Source organism: Actinia tenebrosa, unplaced genomic scaffold (assembly GCF_029948245.1).
Source record: "Actinia tenebrosa isolate PJP-AT-01 unplaced genomic scaffold, QUT_ActTen_1.0 PGA_scaffold14__42_contigs__length_11649687, whole genome shotgun sequence".
Taxonomy (NCBI): domain Eukaryota; kingdom Metazoa; phylum Cnidaria; class Anthozoa; order Actiniaria; family Actiniidae; genus Actinia; species Actinia tenebrosa.
In genome coordinates, this window is record NW_028292574.1 from 6,856,128 (window position 1) to 6,878,159 (window position 22,032).

At 36.8% G+C, this 22,032-nt stretch overlaps 2 protein-coding genes across 5 annotated transcripts in view; both read left to right on the forward strand.

The window, feature by feature from the left end:
* LOC148911354 (uncharacterized) overlaps positions 1–1,678 on the forward strand; it is a gene marked incomplete in the record, with an annotated part of 110,326 nt that extends 108,648 nt beyond the window's left edge. Inside the window, 1 exon segment of the mRNA XM_089030059.1 lies at positions 12–1,678. Coding sequence (XP_088886185.1) covers positions 12–89 — 78 coding nt within the window.
* LOC116304284 (uncharacterized) overlaps positions 1–22,032 on the forward strand; it is a 61,102-nt gene that overhangs the window by 24,135 nt on the left and 14,935 nt on the right. The window contains exons 2-19 of one of the 4 annotated variants that reach the window (XM_089030061.1): positions 2,780–2,849; positions 5,160–5,464; positions 6,127–6,274; positions 6,561–6,809; positions 7,673–7,855; positions 10,640–10,947; positions 11,241–11,391; positions 11,599–11,928; positions 12,330–12,638; positions 13,297–13,602; positions 13,996–14,300; positions 16,211–16,358; positions 16,647–16,895; positions 17,756–17,938; positions 18,709–19,022; positions 19,313–19,463; positions 19,679–20,008; positions 21,094–21,402. In XM_089030061.1, the coding sequence (XP_088886187.1) occupies positions 2,780–2,849; positions 5,160–5,464; positions 6,127–6,274; positions 6,561–6,809; positions 7,673–7,855; positions 10,640–10,947; positions 11,241–11,391; positions 11,599–11,928; positions 12,330–12,638; positions 13,297–13,602; positions 13,996–14,300; positions 16,211–16,358; positions 16,647–16,895; positions 17,756–17,938; positions 18,709–19,022; positions 19,313–19,463; positions 19,679–20,008; positions 21,094–21,402 (4,348 nt within the window). Of the gene's footprint in view, positions 1–2,710; positions 2,850–5,159; positions 5,465–6,126; positions 6,275–6,560; positions 6,810–7,672; positions 7,856–10,639; positions 10,948–11,240; positions 11,392–11,598; positions 11,929–12,329; positions 12,639–13,296; positions 13,603–13,995; positions 14,301–16,210; positions 16,359–16,646; positions 16,896–17,755; positions 17,939–18,708; positions 19,023–19,312; positions 19,464–19,678; positions 20,009–21,093; positions 21,403–22,032 lie in introns of those variants that run through there. The other 3 variants (XM_089030060.1, XM_089030063.1, XM_089030062.1) reach the window with 3 other exon arrangements.

The window sequence follows — 22,032 nt, forward strand, 5'->3', positions numbered from 1 at the left end:
TTTCCCTTCAGATCCAATACCAGTTCTGTTTCCAAGTAGTCATGGATTACCTGGAGTCCTTCAGCGAATACGCAAACTTCAATGGTTAAATTAAGGGCATACTAGACCTCTTTACCGTGGACGTGTTATGTACATTTCCTATTTCAGACCACGTGCCATTCCCTAGAGTATCTTCGCTCGTCTTCTCACTTGTTGCCATCTTCAAAATCTTATAATCTCAAGTCATATGGTGTAGGTTCTTTCTCAGTTGCTGCTCCGCTCCTCTGGAACTCTCTACCTTCTTTAATTAGAGATATTTCCAGTTTATCTTTATTCAAATCTAAACTCAAGACTCATTTATTTAAATTAGCTTTTTCTTTATAATCATATTATCTATCTTATTTATTTATTCCTTTAACGTTATGTTACTAAGCGCTTAGAACAGACTTGTATAAGCGCTATATAAGCCATATATATCATTATATTATATTATCATTCCATTGTTTAACGGTTGTGCACAAGAAGACACATAAATATGGATACAACTGAATCGAATTGAATCTTATTCTCAAGAGAATGACACGTGGTCTGAAATAGGAAAACATTACGCCACTTGCAAGTTGAAAATATCTATTTGACTTGAAAAAGGCGGCTTTATATAATCATGATTTTTTTTTCTTCAAAAGGGTATCGGTTACTTAAACATATAATTGTGGAGCGGATGTCATTTTAAGTGGTTTCTTATCTGTTACAATACCATGAGAGAGAGTTTCCCTTTAATTGGAGGGATCGGACACTCTGCAACCACTCTGTCGTTGCACTGTTGCAGCTGCAGGCAATGTTTCCTCAACGTTTACGTATAGACCGTTTTCTCAAGGCTGCGTGCACATCAAAATTTAAGGAACTTGACGGGCCACGATACTAGAACACGAGTATTATTGTGCATTTCTATAAATTGGTTTTAGATAAGAATTCATAAAATCGATTATTCTCAAAATTTTACTGTAAATATCGGTTTTCAGATTTGCGGCCCGTCAAGTTGGATGCACACGCAACCTTGAGAAAACGGTCTACTGCCATTTAAAATAAGAGAGAAAAACAGACGGCTTTGCAACAGGATGAAATAGATTTAATTTTTAGCTTAATTGTAAATAAGACTACTTTGAATCGATTAGAAGTCTAGCGACAGAGTTGTTTTGAAAATGTGGATTTAGTCGGGTAACATTAACTTTTGATTTTCAGCTAAAATCACTTCGTAAAATATATGAATGTTGTCATCATACAAATTCTTACTTAGGGGGTAGAGGTTAGGGCGGATTCAAGCCCCTTACCCACCCTTAATACTCTCTCGCCTATAAACAAAAATAACTAATAATAAGAATTCGAAAGAGCAGTCATGTGTATATTCGATAAGGAAATTGTTTACCTTGATCCATGAAATATATATTCTGATTTGTTTGCAATAAGACCTCGTAAACTGGTTGTCCAACAAATTATTCGTACTCAAGTAACCCTCATTTTAGGTCATTTATATTTTTTATTTATTCAAGATTCTGTCATTCAGATCTCCGTGTCCCAATATCATGCTTGATCAGATATGCAAATTACAGTGAAGGAAGTTGTTGGAACAAAAGTATGGAGGCTTCACAAGTACTAAAGCCAATTTTATGTGGTTAAATAAAATATTTAAGCAAAGTTAGACTTGAACTAAGTTGCCTGTTATCGCGAGTATCTGTCAACGATGAAATATTTTTCCATTTAAAAAATCCCAAATATGAAAACTTTTATATATTAATTGTGTTGGTTGACAAGTTTGCTTCATGAATCCCTTCTATACTACTGTATACTCACGTAGCATCGATTGGAAAATTTTAATACGATATATTACTATAATTTGTTTAAACGCGTATGGTTGAGGAGCTGTTGCTCGTTAAAAGAATATGAAAATATGTATATGTGAAAAAATGCTAATGGCACCCTTTATTTAAGTCTAATGTTTCGTAGCAGTATATTTTGTCTAGTTGTCGTTTGTATGACTGTGAAAAGCTCACGGCACGAACACGGTCGTGACATGATGGCGAGCATCTTTTTGTGCAGAAAGTAAGAATTCTTCCAAAAGATATTCTATTTGATCGAAAATGGAAATTTCGGTTGAGACGGATTCATTGAGTTTGAAGAAGCTAAATAATAATAATTTTATCATTTTCCTTCAAACTTCGATTTAAAATGCGTTTGAAGGTGAATGATTGCTGTTGAATACAGCACAATTAACCGACGGGGGGTCATAGGACGGCGACGTGTCGAAGCGATGTTGAACTAAGTTTAAGTCAAGCAGAAGAAGAAAACGAAGAGGAAGAAGGAGGAGGAGGAGAAACGTTGCATAATAGGGTAACCTTATTAAAATGTAGCTATTAACAGCCTCACCATTTTGTACCATAAGAAAAATCGAGCAATTAAGCTAGATTATAGTGTCCATTTCCTTGTTGACTTTCTAGGAGGGCCATGAATTTCTTACTCGGAGTGAAGGGGTGAGTGCTACGACCATTTAAAAAAAGTTTACTGCGAATTTCCCCACAGGCAGCCCTCCCCCCTCAAATGACAACGTACACTTCCTTGAATAAACCACCGAATGTGGGAGCTGTAACTTCATTTTACGCTTGATACTTTACGACCCAGACTACCTTGCGAGCGTCAAGTTCGAAACTGTATACAGGAAATCAGTTTACATAAGCACGAATCCACTTGACTTAAAGCCCTAACAGAATTCACTTGACTTAAATACTTTAGTCTCGTCTTTCAGATGGCAGTAGTTCAAGGTTTGGCCACATTATTCTACATCATTTCTGTTACTACGTGTGTCAGAGCTGTAGGTAAGAATAAATTTATTTTAATGATGTCAAATGTTATCTCAATCCTAGATCCAAATAATATACTTATCAATATTGAATAAATGAAATAAATGTGAGTAAATATGCTATAATTAGTTTTAGAAAGCAATTTAAGAACAAGGGGTTAAAATATATGGTCCCTACTCAAATAAAGTTTATATTAAACATTACAAATTAATTCAGAGAATGTTTAGTGAGGTCTTAAGCTGGTTTTTATTTCCGACTGAAAGAATCGCGTTATCTTCACGACTTTATTAATCAATAAGGAAAACAAGACCCTTGTACAAGGTACACTGGGCTACCTTGGATTAACCATGTATCTTAGTCTCTATGAATGTAAAGGTTTTGAATATACTGATAGAGGCAGAGATAAGGAAATAACAGCATAAGTACATACGTCATCGCTTTGTAGTGCTTTGGTAAAAGGAATCAAATGGACTACTTCGACGATACGGCGGATATCTTCCCTGGGGAAGAACAAAACAAAGATGACGGAAATAATAGAGGGTTTTTTCGTCTGTTTTGTTTTTTTGTTTTTTTGTTTTGTTTCTATAATGGGTAAAGGTGATTAATTCATCTTTTGTTGTATTCTCTTGTGGTGAGCAGTTAATATCAATCAACGTCATTACTCTATAATGAAGCCTAATTTGCCCCTGGACGCCCATTTATGCCTTTTGATCCAAGATGGCCACCGTGTCGTCCAAGAAGTCCATTCCTTTTAATCATCTTTGGAAGCCGAGTTTCAAATGTAAAAGTCATTTTTTTATTCGAAGAATATAAGTCCAAATTCAACGAAGTCGAAACTGAACTCCAGTCAGTCGTCACGCGGCTATGGCTTCAACACTCCAGGCACATTCGCTTTCTAGGGGAGGAAAGGAACTTAGTAAATTGGCAAATATTTCGAAAAGCATAATGTCACAAACTTAAGGCAAGGAAACGTTTTATTGAAAAGCGACGTTTTGTGGTCGTCATGACATCATCATCAAGCTTACAGGAAAGGACGCAAAGAAAACTAATTTACACATTTGCATAATATCACTTGAATAGTTTGGCCCTAAGGGAATCTGATTGAACATTGAGAGAAGGATTTTTTACCATAAGAGCATTTCAAAAATCTAACAATCAAATTTTGTTTTTACATCTTTAGAGAATAGATTTTCGAGAATAGATTTTTAGGCACAAAGCCATGTTCATATCTGCCGGTTTACCAATCGTAGGAGGTGGACAGATTCCTATGTTCATCAAAACGTAAATCCCTCATTTAAGATGGTAAGGCAAGCTAATCTTTGCTCAAGACTTCGAGAATTACTTTACAGTTGATATTTTTGTATTTTTATCGACAGTCGTGAATAAGTGGCCCTTTTTGTTAAAGAAAATGTTTTTTCTAATGAGTGAAGTTTGCATTAGAACCGTTTCAATATGAGACCAATATATATAAGAGCTTCGACCAAATAGAGTCTTTAATATATTGTTATATACCAAGCCAAAACAGTAATAATATAACTTCAGAATCGACCGGCCATTAAAAATAAATGTATTTACACTAGTGAGTGACTTCAGAATGAAAGCGCTTATCGTGATCCTTTCACATGAATTGGCTTGTTTTCGAGACCTTTTTTCCATTATATCGACCTTTGCTTGTTCGAGCAGAAAATTTCACTTCAAGTATTCATCAAAGTATCCAAAAAAATTTTCCGTATAGGTCTATTGTTTCCCTTTATACTGACATTCGTTTGTTCGTGCAGAAATTTCCGATTCGAGTGCTCAAAGCAAAATTCCGTTTAGGCAACGACAATTGAAAACTGTCTTTACTGAACGTGGTAATTAAAAAGTCCGATTTATTCGTGTAACTCGGCTCAGTCTTGAATTGCAGCAATCAAACGAAAATACAGAATATTCTAGCATTTAGGAAATTATTCCTCGGTTCTCCCTGTGCTCTCAGCATGCAAATAAAAACAAAGGTCCTCAAGTTTTATTCGTGTGACTTCACGACGCTTGTTTTGAATACCGCTCTCAAACCCCCCGTTAAGCTTTAGTTTCAACACTACTTACATAAAAATAAGGTAGCCCTTGTTAACTACAAATTAGTATTAAAATACAGTGGCAACAGAATCAAGAGGGTCTGTTACTTAGAAAGGCATCAAATAGCGTACATTTTATAATTAGGTTATTATATTCTTATTATTTTAAACTCCAATGAGGGGTGGCTCATACAGCCCTTCCTGGATCCACTCTTGAAATAGTGGACACCCAAAACGCATAAAAATCCATATGCGATACTTTGTATTTCAGATGATTGTCGAGACCTTGCTCTTGGCATGCAGAACAGTGCCTTACCAGCTGTCAAGATTACAGCATCTTCAGGGACAGCAGGTGACCAGGCCAGACTAAACTACATTAATGGACCATCGTGGTGTGCTATGGGAAATGATGATAATCCTTATTTACAGATTGACTTAGGGACCCCGCACATCATCTGTGCTGTGTCAACACAGGGTGAGCACCAGAAAAAACGATGGGTCAAGACTTTTCAGCTTAATTGTTCTAATGATGGGAAGACTTATCATCCATACAAGGAGAATGGCAACGCACAACAGGTCAGAGGACACGTGCACACTAAATCATTTCCATTTTTGCAAAATTACAAAATTATTATTTCTAATATTTCTATTATTATTATTATTATTATTATTATTATCATTATTATTATTATTAAAAAATTAATATATATATATATATTATAATGGCATTGAAATTATGAACTTTAAATCCTTTATAGTTTTTATTTTTATTTTTGTTTATCATTATCTTAAAATATTAAGCATTGGAACTTTAGTAGCTTTGGAGCGAGTGTATTTCTATTTCCATTAAGACATGCATAGACTATTAAGGTATATTTAAATGAAATCATCATTATTATTAAAAAAATATTATTATTATTATTGTTATCATTACTATTGAGGGTCTTTCCTCACGCAGCACCCATGTTGCAGAAACCATAGGTTTTCCATGCGTAGCCTCACACTCAAGCATTTCAGAGCAAGGGTTTTCATCATGGGAATATACATGCACCATTTGATTAGCGTCTATGTTTCTGCGACACAGATTTGTCACGTTTTCTCGAGTTTTTGCTTCCGTACATGAAATTTCCAGCCAAAAGTCTAAATGTCTGATAAAAGGTACACGACCAGAGGTCGCAAAGACTGAAATTTTTAAAAAGCGTACCAAAGTATTCATATCATTTTTGGTGCATTTTCAGACATTTTATGGTAATGTGGATAATTCTGGGATCGTGAAGCAGATTCTGTACCAAGGAATCATTGCCAAATATCTACGTATCCTACCCACAATGCACCATGGAGCTGTTTGTATGAGAGCTGAGATATATGGAGTAAAACTCCAGTCAGGTAAGATAAAAACACCTTATAGTTATCTCGAGAGATGTAACCGTCCTCTTTTCCTTGAGTGAATGCTTTTTCATTTGGGACCCCGTACATGTCTTGAGAAAAAAATGTTTGAGTCGTATTCATATTTGTGTGTCTTCTCATGCGCAACCGTTAAACAAAGAAGTAATACTCTAGGGAATGGCTGGTGGGCTGAAACGGGAAAACGTCACGCCCTGAATCTAAGAAGGTATGTTGTGACTGCATTATTGTAATATATCATTTACTACATCTATTTATTTCTTCTCAGCCTCTAAAGTAAACTACGCCTACCATAAAACAGCAACACAGTCCAGTACTTATCCGGGTGGACCACCTGATCATGCAGTTGATGGGATTCCTAATCCAAGCTTTAATGGTAAAAGCTGCACCCACACCCAGCATGATTACGGAGCCTGGTGGATGGTTGATCTTGGTCAGGGTATACCTGTGTATGAGGTGTTTATTGTTAATAGGGCCTCTAACCACGAGAGACTGCACGACTTTCTAATTCTTATTGGTAAATAATTCCATTTAATATTAAATTTGAACAATAAGCATTCACAGGAGAACTACTAAAAGATGCAAGCATTTTCTTTTTGAAACATGATCTGCATTTTTTGGAATGGCGTCGTGATTAGGGTGACATTCACCCATAAAGCTGGTCAATGCGGTTAGCTTTACAAATTCATAGTTTTTAGTAAAACGTCTTCGTTTGCACGTTACGTCATCCCGGCCATGTTGGTGCCATTTAACAAAATATTTCTCATTAGCATCCATTGTTAACGGTACCACAATGGCCGCCATGTTTTTGTCTTTTTTAAGCTCTCTTGGGAATGCTTGCATCCCATCAATTGGTAATCTATTCACATACCATGCCGAGTTGGGAAAGCGACTGCGTGTCACGTCCCCCGTGCGCGCTTCTCTAGGACAATTGGCCACTTGGAAACGCGTTGAGGACTGGGAACGAGTTTTTAAGGATTAACCTAGTTAAAAAACAAACACCATAACAAGAAAGAGTACATCAAAATTAGTAAATTTCTGGAGTTTCAAGATTTTGGTTTTGTAGAAACATCTCAAAAATAATAAAGAAACGTATGGTTACTGGGGACGCTTGTCCCTAGTGAACATACTGATCGATTGCTTATGATTTAGCTGTTACTTAGCTAATCAAAGCCATACTGCAGAAACCTGTTAGTTGTGATATGTTCTTTCTCGTCAAGGAAATGTATCTTTAATAAGACTGATTATCAATACCTTCCATATACTTGTTCCCAGTCCTTTATTCGTTTCTAAAGTGACCAATAAAGAAGAGCGAGGACAATAGCTATATTAATGTCTTTGTATAAAATGATTCATAACACGAATATCTTTCATTACTAGGTGGGAGTTTAAGCAATGGCGGTAAATCAAATCCCGTTTGTAGCAGTGTGAAGGGCCCACTACCGTCTGGGATTGGAACGTCTATCTACTGCCATCAAAGCATGATGGGACGGTTCTTGACTATCACGTTTGACAATCATTCGGAATTTCTCACATTGTGTGAAGTTGAAGTTCACACTGAAGGTAAGTGACTACAAAATGATATTGGCACAGAGCAGGGTCTGGATGAGTCTCAAATGACGATTACCGAGATCCGCGAGCGCTTTTATAAATATTACAGACATGAAAACGAGGCATTTTCGGGCAGTGTCAAAAGAAACCTTTGGAAACCATAGAGGTATAGGCATCTCTACAACCCTTTAAGGAAATATTTTACCTCTGAAGTCAGCTATATCGTTTCAAAAAAATATAATCCTGCTTTTATCAATGCCAAACATTGCCAAACATTGACTGGAATACTGGAACTGAGACTACTAGCGATAACATCCATAAGTACTTTTCCAAGCGAGTGAAAGGCAACTACTTGTGGCAAATGGTTGATTTCCCGACGAGGAACAGCAATACTTTGGATTTAACCCTCACGAATATACCAGATAAAGTTTCCGATGTACACGGTTTCGAGGATATAATAAGTACCGACCATCTACTCATCAGCTTTGTTTTGAATTTAATGTTCCAAAAAAAACCTATATACGAAGCGCTTTGTTTACAACTTTAAAAAAGCCAACTGGGGCGGTCTGAAAGAGGTCCTTAATAACACCCCCTAGGACCTATGCTTTGTTCCAAATGGCATTGACACATCTTTGTCAAAGTGGTGCGATTTCTTTCTCTCGGCAGTAAATGACCACGTGCCAACACGCAGAGCCAGAAATGTTTACGACCACCCTTAGCTTGACAATGATCTATTGAAACTGGTCCGAAAAAAAAAAACATTCAGAGAGTTAAAGAGCGCAAGACAGGGAGTCCTGAAGAGCTGGCGAAATTCAGAGACCTCCGACGCGGGACCAAGAAACTGATGTCGCTGAAAAAGAAGACAAAGCGTTTCTATTCTTTTGTTAAAGAATCGTGTTCACAAACATCCTGTTCTAACATCTTACGGGATGGTCAGAAAATTGTGACGAACAGAGAAGATTGAGCAAACTTATTGAATTCCTTCTTTCATTCCGTCTTTACGCCAACCACGGATGAGAGCCCGGAGTCCTTGCCTAGATGCGGTTAGTGGTTATCCAACATTCAGCTGTTAACATCAGAAGTGGCTGAGGTCTTGGTAAACCTTGATCCCAGTAAAACCTGTGGACCCGACAACATCCTCGGGTGACTTCTCAAGGCCACAAATAAAAATCGCTTCAAGCCTATGTCGGCTATTTAACTTGTCTCTTTCGCTTGGTCCCGTCCCTGCTGACTGGAAGCAAGCTAATGTGGCCCCTGTTTACAAAAAGGAAGATCCTTCAATCCCAACTACAATGAGGCCCATCTCGCTTCTGTGCACAGTAATTTGTGTCCAAAGTACTCGAACGCTGTGTGTTCAACCGCTACTGTCCTCATCTGACGTAGTTCTTCTATCACCTCCAGCACGACTTCCTGAAGGGACGATCGTCAGAGACACAACTTCGATCCTCAAGGTCTATCACGACCTCAGGTCATTGGCCAGTAGCAAGGAGATCGACGCCTTCTACCTCGACCTATCTAAGGCATTTGGTAAGGTCCCACACCATCTACTGCTGGCGAAATTGACGCGATATGGTATCTAGCGGTCCCTGCTAGAGTGGTTCAGAAGTATCTGTCTCAGAGACACCAGTGTGTAGCTGTAGAGGGTGCCTATTCTAGCTGGCTTCCTTTCTCCTCGGGAGTCCCTCAAGGTTCAATAACTGGACCGTTGATGTTTCTTGTCTATGCAAATGACGTACCTGACTATGTCTCTAGTGACTCTACTCTGACTCGCTCTCTTCGCAGACGACTCCAAACTTTACAGAACTCTGGACTCTGCAAGTACACCCCCATTCCTCCAGCAAGACCTCGATGGACTTCACCAGTGGAGTGTGGATTGGAGCATGACCTTCAACGTGTCTAAATGTAAGGCCTTGCACATATCCAAAAGAAGATACCAACCAGCAACTGGTCCTAAAATCTGGGAGGCCAGTCCCAGGAGTGCGTGCCGTTCACGAGTGATCTGGGCATCACCGTAGCTTGACCTGCAGTGGGCTAGACATATCGAGTAAGTGGCGTCCAAAGCTAACAGGACGCTCGGCTTGATAAAGAGAGTTTGCCGGGACATTACTGATACGACTACTAGAAATTTCTTATATTGCACATTAGTCAAGCCTCGCCTTGAATATTGTTCTTGTTTATGGTCTCCGTACACAGTAAAGCACCTCTGGGCACTATTTCAAAAGCCGTTCTATAATCAACGAACGTCCACAAGGGAGACTGAGTAATAGTTAAATCATTAATCATTATTAGAAATAAGTACGGGCCTGATTTTATACCTTATAGTATACCCGAGGGTTAGTTACCCCACCCAGAAAAACAACTAGAGGCTAACTTGACTCATTTTAAGCGATTTGGTAAAAAGTCTATTATCCAATTGAATTATGCTATTAGGTAGGTCTAACAGAGAAACTTTCTTAATAATAATCTCATGATCAATTAAGTCGAAAGCTTTGCGATAGTCAAGTAATATAGTTCTTTCTGTAGACCCAGTTCCATCAGTTCCTTTTAGCCAGTTATGTCGTCCATACTAATCAGAGCAAGGGTTGTTGATGAGTTTGGCATAGTCTCCATATTGCTTTTTGTCGATGACTTTCATCACAGCTGGCTTAACGTAATCATCGTTATCGAAGTAAAAATCTAGCTTTAACTTGTAATCATCTTTTTAACACTTTTTCCCCTCAATTAATATAAAGTATAAAATATTCATAGTAGATTCAGCTTTTTTAAAAAGTACATACAATTTTTCTTTATTTTTAGATTATACGCGATTAGCCATTGGTATATCCAATAGCATCGCCGTGCCAGACAACAAAATGTCGGCAAGTTCTAATTATAGCAACACGAGGGCTGCAGCCAAAGCTAGGCTCCTTGGTAACAGCTCCTGGAGACCACGTGACGATGATACCAACCCATGGTTACGAATAGACCTTGGAGAGATTTACTACGTGTTTGCTGTGGCTACACAAGGTGACCCGAACAATGACGAGAGGACAGTAAAGTACAAAGTTAAAGGATCTATAGATAATATTAAATGGGTGCCTGTAGAAAGCAAAACTTTGGAAAAGGTAATGGTAAATCAATTGGGGCAAAAACATATATACAATAGATAATTACTGATTGATCAACTTAAAATGTTATGAACAAAACAGTCTACAACTGTATTGTCCGTCTTTGCGATCGGAAATCATTCCACATATATTGTTCAACATAGAGTTTGTGAGGTTTTGAGCATCAGCGGATTTGTAGCACTCTATGTTTAGGATTTGTGGCATTTTCAAAGATCGGACTGTGAAGGAGGGGAAAGGATACCAACCCTACCCTTTGGTTCTCCTGTAACTTTATTTCTCGATATGTTCAGGTTTTTACTGGTAACGAAAATCAGGCGACAATCATCATCAAGCATTCCTTGCCAAGTCCTCTAGCAGCTAAATTTGTACGGTTCTATCCTGTAGGAAAGATTGAAGCATATGCCCTTAGAGTAGAAATATATGGTGTTACCAAAGAACCAGGTACGCATCTCAAATGTCTTGTTGAGAAGGCAGATGTAAATTCTGAGTTAATTATTGCGGGGTGGGGTGGGAATATAGAATAACTTCACAGAAACAGAAGAACTTTAGAAGACTGCACACTCAATACAGAAATCTCAAGTTATAAAATAGAAGCTTTTCAAACGTATAAGCAAACATAAAAAAGGGTTTTTGTACATTTATTGTTAGCTCAACCGATACCACCACCGATAGGGAACAAAAAACTGCATCCCAGTAACGGTTCGCATGCAGACTTGGTGTGCAGAGCAGAAGGAGGACTGAGCATCAAATGGTACCATAACGATACAGACATTACAAGTTACTCTAACGGTACAGCAAGAACAGGATCAATACTCATATCAACAGTACGTGTAAACTACACATCAGCTGAGGATGTTTATGACAAATATTCTTGTGACAAAGCGCTAAGACACTGTACCAGTTTGGACTACATTTGCCAAGTCGATTATGGTTCATACAGAAAACTGCAAAGTAGTGGAAAAATATCCACATTATTAGGTATGTATTTTTGTTTTCGGTTTTAATTTCGATTTTTTTAAAAGACCTTTTTATAAACAACATAGGAATTTAACTAAGAAATAAAGGTCTGCAATAATCGGTGATGTGTTTCAGTCAAGAATCAGTGATAGTCCGCGTGGAATTTCAAGGTTGCGCATTCTCTACCTTCCCATTGATTTGTGTGATATATTGTGTGCTGAAACGATCCTAACCCTACGTTAATAAACTATTACAGACGCTCTGCACCGAGCATCACGTTATAGCAGCCATGACCGACTGGAAACGAGATAAATTTGAATCGTTGTTCCTCTTGTCGTGGCTGCCACCACGTGAGGTTGGAATGCCTCTATACTGAGATCAGCAGACAAAAGTTAGTTTCTCTGTTTTTCTACAAAATGTAGTGCCCACGAGACCAAGACATCTTAACGCCACAATCAACCCTCAACGTGGGATCCAAAGACCAACTGTAACGTTGAAGTGGGAGAAACCAATGAGAGCCATTGGAAATATAACAAGCTATACCCTATTTTATAACTATGTCATTGATAAAAATAGCAATATGACGTCATTGACCATTACGGATTTTACGAGCATGAGTTACACGGTTAATGTGATTGGTGGAGCTCATTTTGAATTCTATTTGAAAGCCAATGCAAATGGTCTTATTGGAGATCCCTCTGAAACCTGGACTGCAAACATTCAAGAATGTAGTAAGTATTGTTCAAATTCGGCTGATCATATGCTTGTATAATGTTCTAATAAGTTGCAGATACGTGCTAATGATATCCTAAAGCCGGATGACCGTATGACTTTTGAAATTTTATCGATTCCCTTTGAAGGACCAAAGTCAAGGCATGGCTAATTATCAAATCAAATTGGAATTTAGCGGGTTAGGTTTTACGAAGGGAAGAAAACTGTAAAATCCTGAGAAAAACCCTTGAATCTGGGTAGAGACCTAACAAACTCTAATTAAATGTGATGTCGAGTAAATGAATCGAATCTGACATTAGAGGTGGGAGGTAAGAGAGGAGTGCACTACCGTACGTCAGCTTGATTTTTTCGACTTCTTTAGTTGCATTAAATACGAAGGATGCGTTAATATACCTAATTACCTTCTTTTGTAAATTGCCAACTTCAAGTCATATGATATGAAGTTCTCTGGAGAAATGTTTTATTATATCAACATGAATAAACTTCAGAAAGATAAAGAAACAATTGTCTAGAGAACATCATGTAAGCATCACATGGTTGGAAATGGACAATTTACATAAGGTAATTAGGTCTATTGACTTCAGTGCAGTGTAAAGGTGCAGTGCAAAGATAAGACTACAGAAATACTCACTCTTATTTTCACTACGCTCAAAACAGAACCGTCATCTGCTCCAGCAAACGTAAAAGTCATCAAGATTGACAATGGAAAATACAACGTGTCATGGGACGAAATACCAAGAGAGCTAAGCAATGGTAAGAATATTGCCTACGAGATAAATTGGTTTTCTTTGGCTGGACGAATGCGTCGATCATCTATTGCATCACGTGCATCTAATGCTAGCGAGTCACCATACATGCTGGTGAACATTAGCCTTACAGACAACATGAAGTACAACATCACTGTACGAGGATACACCATTGCAGGTCCTGGTCCATTTAGCGACCCTATCGTTCTTGAACTAGGTAAGTTGTATATTCATAAGAGCAAAATGAACTACTTCGACGATACAAAGGTCCTCAAGTTTAGTTTGTTTGACTTCACGACGCTTTTTTTGAATACCGCTCTCAAACCCCCCGTTAAGCTTTAGTTTCAACCCCTACTTACACAAAGATAAGGTAGCCCTTGTTATAACCGCAAATTAGTATTAAAATACAGTGGCAACAGAATCAACAGGGTCTGTTACCTAGAAAGGCATCAAATAGAGTATATTTTATAATTAGGTTATTACATTTTTATTATTTTCAACTTCAAAGAGAGGTGGCTCCTCGCCAAATATATAGCCCCCCTCGATCCACCCTTGAAATAGTGGACACCAAAAACGCATAAAAATCCATATGCGATACCTTATATTTTAGTTGATTGTCGAGACCTTGCTCTTGGCATGCAGAACAGAGTCATGCCAGCTGACAAGATTACAGCATCTTCAGGGACAGCAGGTGACCAGGCCAGACTAAACTACACTAATGGAACATCGTGGTGTGCTATGGGAAATGACACTAGCCCTTATCTACAGATTGACTTAGGGACCCCCCACATCATCTGTGCTGTGTCAACACAGGGTGACCACCAGACAAAACGATGGGTCAAGGCATTCCAGCTTAATTGTTCTGATGATGGGAAGACTTATCATCCATACAGAGAGAATGGCAAAGCACAACAGGTCAGAGGGCACATTAAATCATTTTAATTTTTGTAAAATTACAAAATCTGCCTGAGAATATCACGATCTATTAGAAGAACACTTGACGCTCAAAACGTGGACTTCTCACTCGATAACGCTGCCGCCCGCATAACCAATTTTTTTTATAAAATAGGCTTGCTCGATTTATTATTTTATATGTGTATGTAAATATAGGACCGATATTTATCTGCGCTCATTTTGAACTTGAAATTTATTTGGCAATTATTCTTTTATTATTTGAAATAAAGTTTTTTAATAATGATAATAATAATAATAATAACAATATTAATAATAACAATGTTTATACAGGAAGCTCTTATAAACTTGACATTTATTTAGCAATTATTCTTTTAGTATTTGAAATAATTTTTTTTAAATAATAATAATAATAATGATGATAATAATGATAACAATAATAATAACAATAATAATAATGATAATAATAATAACAATATTTATAATAATAATAATAATAATAAATTGTTTTATTTTTAAATAATCATTTTAATTTCCATGCATATATATTATTATATAGATATATTTTTATAATATTTTTCTTTATATATACACTCGATTGCAGAAACGTTGTAGTATACATTTATACATATATCTAATTTATTCAGTAAATTTAATGATATGCAAAACAGAAAAATCGTTGTATTTATTTATCGTTTGTTTCATTCAATGACTGTCAAAATATTTTTTTCTTGTCTATTAGATCGTACAGATTATAAATCACTTGGTTTTCAGCGTTGAAAATGGTTATTTTGCATTATGCATCTCATTAGATATTTGTATAAATGTATAAATGTATACTACAACGTTCCTGCAATCGAGTGTATATATATTAAGATTTACATATTATTCTATTATAGATCTGGTTACTGAAATTATTATTTTGAGGAATAGGATTTTATATATATTGTTCAATAAAGTTATATCATTATAAAAATATATATGTATAAATATATAAAAATATAATAATAATAATAATAATAATAATAATAATAATAATGATAATAATAATATGAATAATATGAGCTGTCCGTTGCTTAACAACCGAGAGAAGAAAGACAAAGAGAAGACGAAGAAGTATGGAGCACTTAGACTTGAGCTCACAAAACAACACCCAGGATACACGATCTTGCGAGTGAACCTCATTTTGGACGCTCTTGGAGGATGGTCTAAAGAGATGGAGCCTGAGATGAAGAATATCTTTGGAGCAAGATACAAAGATGTCTTACTTAGAATGCAGAAAGCGGTATTAAGCTGCACAGTGAACATTGCAAGAACATTTAAATTAATCACATCTTAAGGACATTTCAAACATTCTAAGTATTTAAACTGCATCTTAAGAACATTACAGTTAATTCAAGTTTAGTAAATCTTATTATAAACTTATTTATTTATTTATTTTAATTATTTAATCAATTAATTATTTATTTATTTAGAAACTACTATTAGAAATAAGACATTTTACGATATAGCTATATATATATTTCCCCCCCTCTATAATTGGTTTTAAGTGATTGTATTATTAGTCCTGTCATACTGGTAGGTTACGAAATTACGCCCTATCTAGCTTACCTAATTAGCATTCAAACGTGTTTACTGCTGATAATAATAATAATAATGATAATAATAATAATAATGATAATAATAATAATAATAATAATAATAATAATAATGATAATAATAATAATAGCAAGGATGCGCGCGTTTAAACAAAGGTTTTTCATCATGGGAATATACATGCACCATTTGATTAACGTCTATGTTTCTTCCCTAAATTTCCTGCAAAAATCTAAATGTCTAATTATAAAAAGTATAGAGGTGGCAAAGACTGAAATTTGAAAAGCGTACCAAAGTATATTTTGGTGCATTTTCAGACATTTTATGGTAATGTGGATAATTCTGGAATCGTCAAGCAGATTCTGTATCAAGGAGTCATTGCCAGATATTTACGTATCCTGCCCATAATGCACCACGGAGCTGTTTGTATGAGAGCTGAGATATATGGAATACGATTACAATCAGGTAAGATAAAAACACCTTATAGTTATCTTGCGAGATGGAACCGTCCTCTTTTCCTTGAGTGAATGCTTTCTCATTTGGGACCACGTGAATGTCTTGAGAAACAAAAATGTTTGAGTCGTATTCATATTTATGTGTCTTCTCATGCGCAACCGTTAAACAAAGAAATAATACTTTAGGGAATGGTTTGTGGTCTGAAATGGGAAAACGTCACGCCATTAATCTAAAAAGGTATGTTGATACTGCATTATTGTAATGTATTATCTACTATATTTATTTATTTCTCCTCAGCCTCTAAAGTAAACTACGCCTACCATAAAACAGCAACACAGTCCAGTACTTATCCGGGTGGACCACCTGATCATGCAGTTGATGGGATTCCTAATCCAAGCTTTAATGGTAAAAGCTGCACCCACACCCAGCATGATTACGGAGCCTGGTGGATGGTTGATCTTGGTCAGAGTATACCTGTGTATGAGGTGCTTATTGTTAATAGGGCCTCTAACTCCGAGAGACTGCACGACTTTCTAATTCTTATTGGTAAATAATTCCATTTAATACTAGATTTAAACAATAAGGCCTCACAGCAGAATGACTAGGTGAATCATTAACGTTGCGAGGAAGCATTTTCTTTTAATAATAATAATAATAAATAATCTTTATTGAGGTTATCGCTGTCACCATAAGGTGATTTACAAGAGAGACCTCTATGAAACACGGCCTTCATTTTTTTGGAATGGCGCGTGATTTTGTCAACCAAATTAAGGTGACATTCACACAAAGATCTGGTCGATGCGGTTAGCTTTAAAAATTCATAGTTTTTACAGTACAAATTGGTACTCTATTCACATACGATGCCGAGTTTGGAAAGCGATGACGCGAACGCGAGTCACATTGGCGAAAGGCGAGCACTCTCGCCGCTACGCCCCCCGTGCGCGCTTGTCTAGGACAATTGGCCACTTGGAGACGAGTCGAGGACTGGGAACTAGTTTTAGAAATTAACCTAGTTAAAAAATAAACACCATAACAAGAACGAGTACATTGAAATTAGTAAATTTCTGGAGTTTCAAGATTTTGGTTTTGTAGAAACATCTCAAAAATAATAAAGAAACGTATGGTTACTGGGGACGCTTGTCCCTAGTGAACATACTGATCGATTGCTTATAATTTAGCTGTTACTTAGCCAATCAAAGCCATGCTGCAGAAACCTGTTAGTTGTGTTATGTTCTTTCTCGTCATGGAAATGTATCTTTAATAAGACTGATTATCAATACCTTCCATATACTCGTTCTCAGTCCTTCACTCGTTTCTCGAGTTGCCAATAAAGAACAGCGAGGACAATAGCTATATTAATGTCATTGTATAAAATAATTAATAACACGAATATCTTTCATTACTAGGTGGGAGTTCAAGCAATGGCGGTAAATCAAATCCCGTTTGTAACAGTGTGCAGGGCCCACTGCCCTCTGGGATTGGAACGTCTATCTACTGCCATCAAAGCATGATGGGACGGTTCTTGACTATCACGTTTGACAATCATTCGGAATTTCTCACATTGTGTGAAGTTGAAGTTCACACTGAAGGTAAGTGACTACAAAATGATATTGGCACAGAGCAGGGTCTGGATGAGTCTTAAGAGGCTGTCTCTGTAAGAACCTCATAACCATTTTGGGTGAAAAAACAGATTTCTTTCAAACTTTGTGTGTGAGTGTGCCCTTCCAAGGTTATTTCCAAAACACATTTTGTTTTGTGTCTCGGCGCTTTTTTGTAAAGTTTCAGGGGGGGGGGGTCCCCTTGGGGGCCAAATTAGTGATTTTGACTACTTCTCATTCATGAAATTTGGGCGATGTTTAAAAATTCGTAAATCCATAACAAATCATCACAACACTAAATCCTTCCATATTATAGTAGATATATATATCTTATGCAAAGATGAGTAGCCTTAAAGTTAAATATGAACTTATTTATATCTAGATATTTTAATTTTACCGACCATCCATAATCGACTTTGGCCAGTTGGCTAGAATATGGCTTAGGAAAAAAAATCAAAACTCAAAAGTTAGACTTCGTAGGACTATAATATTTGAGTACTGCAGAGATAAAAGGTAGTTCTTACAGAAATTAAAATAATATTTTGCGGCCAGCAGGTTTTGAGAAGTGAACAGGTCGACAAACTTTCAGTATTTTTGAGATTTAATGTAATACGTGAAAAAGGTGCAAATAGTTTTGAATGCGATTTATCTTTAAATGTATATAAATTCATTGTTTAAACTGATCTATTATATTTTAAAAACATTTTAACCACACAAATACAGTCTTTTAAGCACATACAATCGTTTTTCTTTATTTTTAGATTATACGCGATTAGCCATTGCTATGTCCAATAGCAGCGCCGTGCCAGACAACAGAATGTCGGCAAGTTCTATTTATAGTAGCACGAGGACTGCAGCCAAAGCTAGGCTCTTTGGTAAGAGTTCATGGAGACCACGTGACGATGATACCAAACCATGGTTACAAATAGACCTTGGAGAGATTTACTACGTGTGTGCTGTGGCTACCCAAGGTGACCCGAACAGTGACGAGAGGACAATAAATTACAAAGTTAAAGGATCTATAGATGATCTACTATGGGTGCCTGTAGAAAACAAAACTTTGGAAAAGGAGATGGTAAATCAATTGAATTGAAATATATATAATATATATTACAGATTGTTCACATTAAAAAGCTATGAACAAACGTGAGTCTACAATTGTGTTGTCCGTCTTTGCGATCGGAAATCATTACATGTCCATATATATTGTTAAACATAGAGTTTGTGAGGTTTTGAGCATCAGCGGATTTGTAGCACTCTATGTTTAGAATGTGTGACATTTTAAAACATTGGACTAGGAAGGAGGGGGAGGATAGAAACTCTACTCTTTGATTCTCCTGTAACTTTATTTCTCGATGTGTTCAGGTTTTTATTGGTAACAAAAATAATTCAACAATCATCATCAAGCATTCCTTGCCAAGTCCTCTAGCAGCTAGATTTGTACGGTTCTATCCTGTAGAAAAGATTAAAGCATACGCCTTTAGAGTGGAAATATATGGTGTTACCAAAGAACCAGGTACGCTTCTCGATTGTCTTGTTGAAAAGTCTAGGCAGATGTAAATTCTGAGTTAATGTTTGGGGGGTGGGGTGGGGATATAGGAATAACTTCAGAAACAGAATAACTGTAGATGACTGCACACTCAATACAGAATTCTCAAGTTATAAAATAGAAGCTTGTCAAACGTATAAGAAAACATAGAAAAAAAAGCGTTTTTGTATATATTTTGTTAGCTCCACCGATACCACCACCGATAGGGAACAAAGAACTGCAACCCAGTCAGGGTTCGCATGCAGACTTGATGTGCAGAGCAGAAAGAGGACTTAGCATCAAATGGTACCATAACGATACAGACATTACAAGTTACTCTATCGGTTCATTAAGAACAGGATCAATACTCATATCAACACTACGTGTAAACTACACATCAGCTGAGGATGTTTATGACAGATATTCTTGTGACAAAGCGCAAAGACACTGTACCAGTTTGGATTACATTTGTCAAGTCGATTATGGTTCATACAGAAAACTGCAGAGCAGGGGGAAAATCTCCACATTATTAGGTATGTATTATTGTTTTCGGTGTTTATTGTTGATTTCTATTTTTCAAAAAAGACACTTCTCAAAGCATCATAGGAATTCAACTCAGAAGCAAAGGTCTGCAATAATCGGTGATGCTTTTCAGCCAAGACTCAGTGAAAGTCCGCGTGGAATTTCAAGGTTGCGAATTTATTACCTTCCCATTCATTTGTGTGATATATTTTATGCTGAAACGATCCTAACCCTTAGTTAATAACTTATTACAGACGCTTTGCACCGATCATCACTTTATAGCAGTCATGACAAAAAACAAGAACAATTTGGGATCTTTTAAAATCAATTTTACATGAGAAAAAAAATTCACTTTCCCAGGGGAAAACACTTTATTGTTGTTCCTCTTGTCGGGGTTGCCATCACGTGAGGTTGCAAAGCCTCTATAGTAGGATCAGCAGACAAAAGTTAATTTCTCTGTTTTTAATTTAGTTTAGTTTAGTTTAGTTTAGTTTATTGGAATTTGCCAGAAACATAATACAATTAAATGCACAACATACAAAGCTAAGGACGGCCGGAGAAGAAAACAGGGCGATAGCCCCAATTGAATTTCAACTCCTTACGTTAATTAAGAAAATGTAAAATATGTCTGTTTAAGGCCAAGGTAAAACGCCGCACTCCACATGAGCCGAACCCAAAGCGGAACGTACAGTCTCAAAAATAATGCTTTTCGGTTCAACCTGCCGTGAAGCATGGTGCCTGACCCGGGCCTAAAACTTAAGAATACTTATATAAACAAACTTATAATCTATTACATGAGCATCACACTATGGCGGTCTGTAAGTACTAAGCTTAGTTTTGTAGTGCTCAAAAAGTAGACTTTTGAATTGTGAAACAGTTGATACATATTTAAAGGAATGTGGGAGGTTATTCCATAACTTAACAGATCTAGGAAAATAGGAGTTAGTAGAATAATTCTGAGAGTGTTTAAAATGAAAACGGAAGTTGGCGGGATCGTATTTACGAGTAGCATAACTACTTGTTTGAGTAAGAAAAAAGCGTTCAAAATTACCGGAAATGAGCCCGACCTTAAATTCAAATTTTCTACAAAACGTAGTACCCACGAGACCAAGACATCTTAACGCCACAATCAACCCTCAACGTGGGACCCAAAGACCAACTGTAACGTTGAAGTGGGAGAAACCAATGAGAGCCATTGGCAAAATAGCAAGCTATACCCTATTCTATAATTACATCATTGATAATAATCGAAGTATGATGTCATTGACCATTACGGATTTTACGGGCATGAGTTACATTTTTAATGTGATTGGTGGAGCTCGTTTTGAATTCTATTTGAAAGCCAAGGCCAATGGTCTTATTGGAGATCCTTCTGAAACCTGGACTGCAAACATTCAGGAATGTAGTAAGTATTGTTGAAATTCTTATCATATGCTTGTATAATGTTCTAATAAGTTGCAGATACGTGCTAATCCTAAAGCCGGATGACCTTTTTGAAATTGTATTGATTCCCTTTGAAGGACCAAAGTCAAGGCATGGCTAATGATCAAATCAAATTGGAATTTAGCGTGTGTTAGGTTTTGTAGAGGGAGGAAAGCTGTAGAACCCTGAGAAAAACCCTTGAATCTGGGGAGAGACCTAACAAACTCTAATTAAATGTGATGTCGAGTCAAGGAATCGAATCCGACAACTTAGAGGTGGGAGGTAAGAGAGGAGGGCACTACCGTACGTCAGCCTTGATTCCCTCGACTTCTTTAGTTGCATTAAATACGAAGGATGCGTTAATAGACCTAAATACCTTCTTATGTAAATTGCCCATTTGATGTTTACTTGACGTTCTCTGGAGAAATGTTTCTTTATATCCACATGAATAAATTTCAGAAAGGGGAAGGGAAAATTGTCTAGAGAACATCATGTAAACATCATGGTTTGAAACGGACAATTTACATACGTAAATTATGTAATTGATTTCAGTGCAGTGCAAAGTCGCAGTGCAATGGTAAGACTACAAAGAAATACTCACTCTTATTTTCAC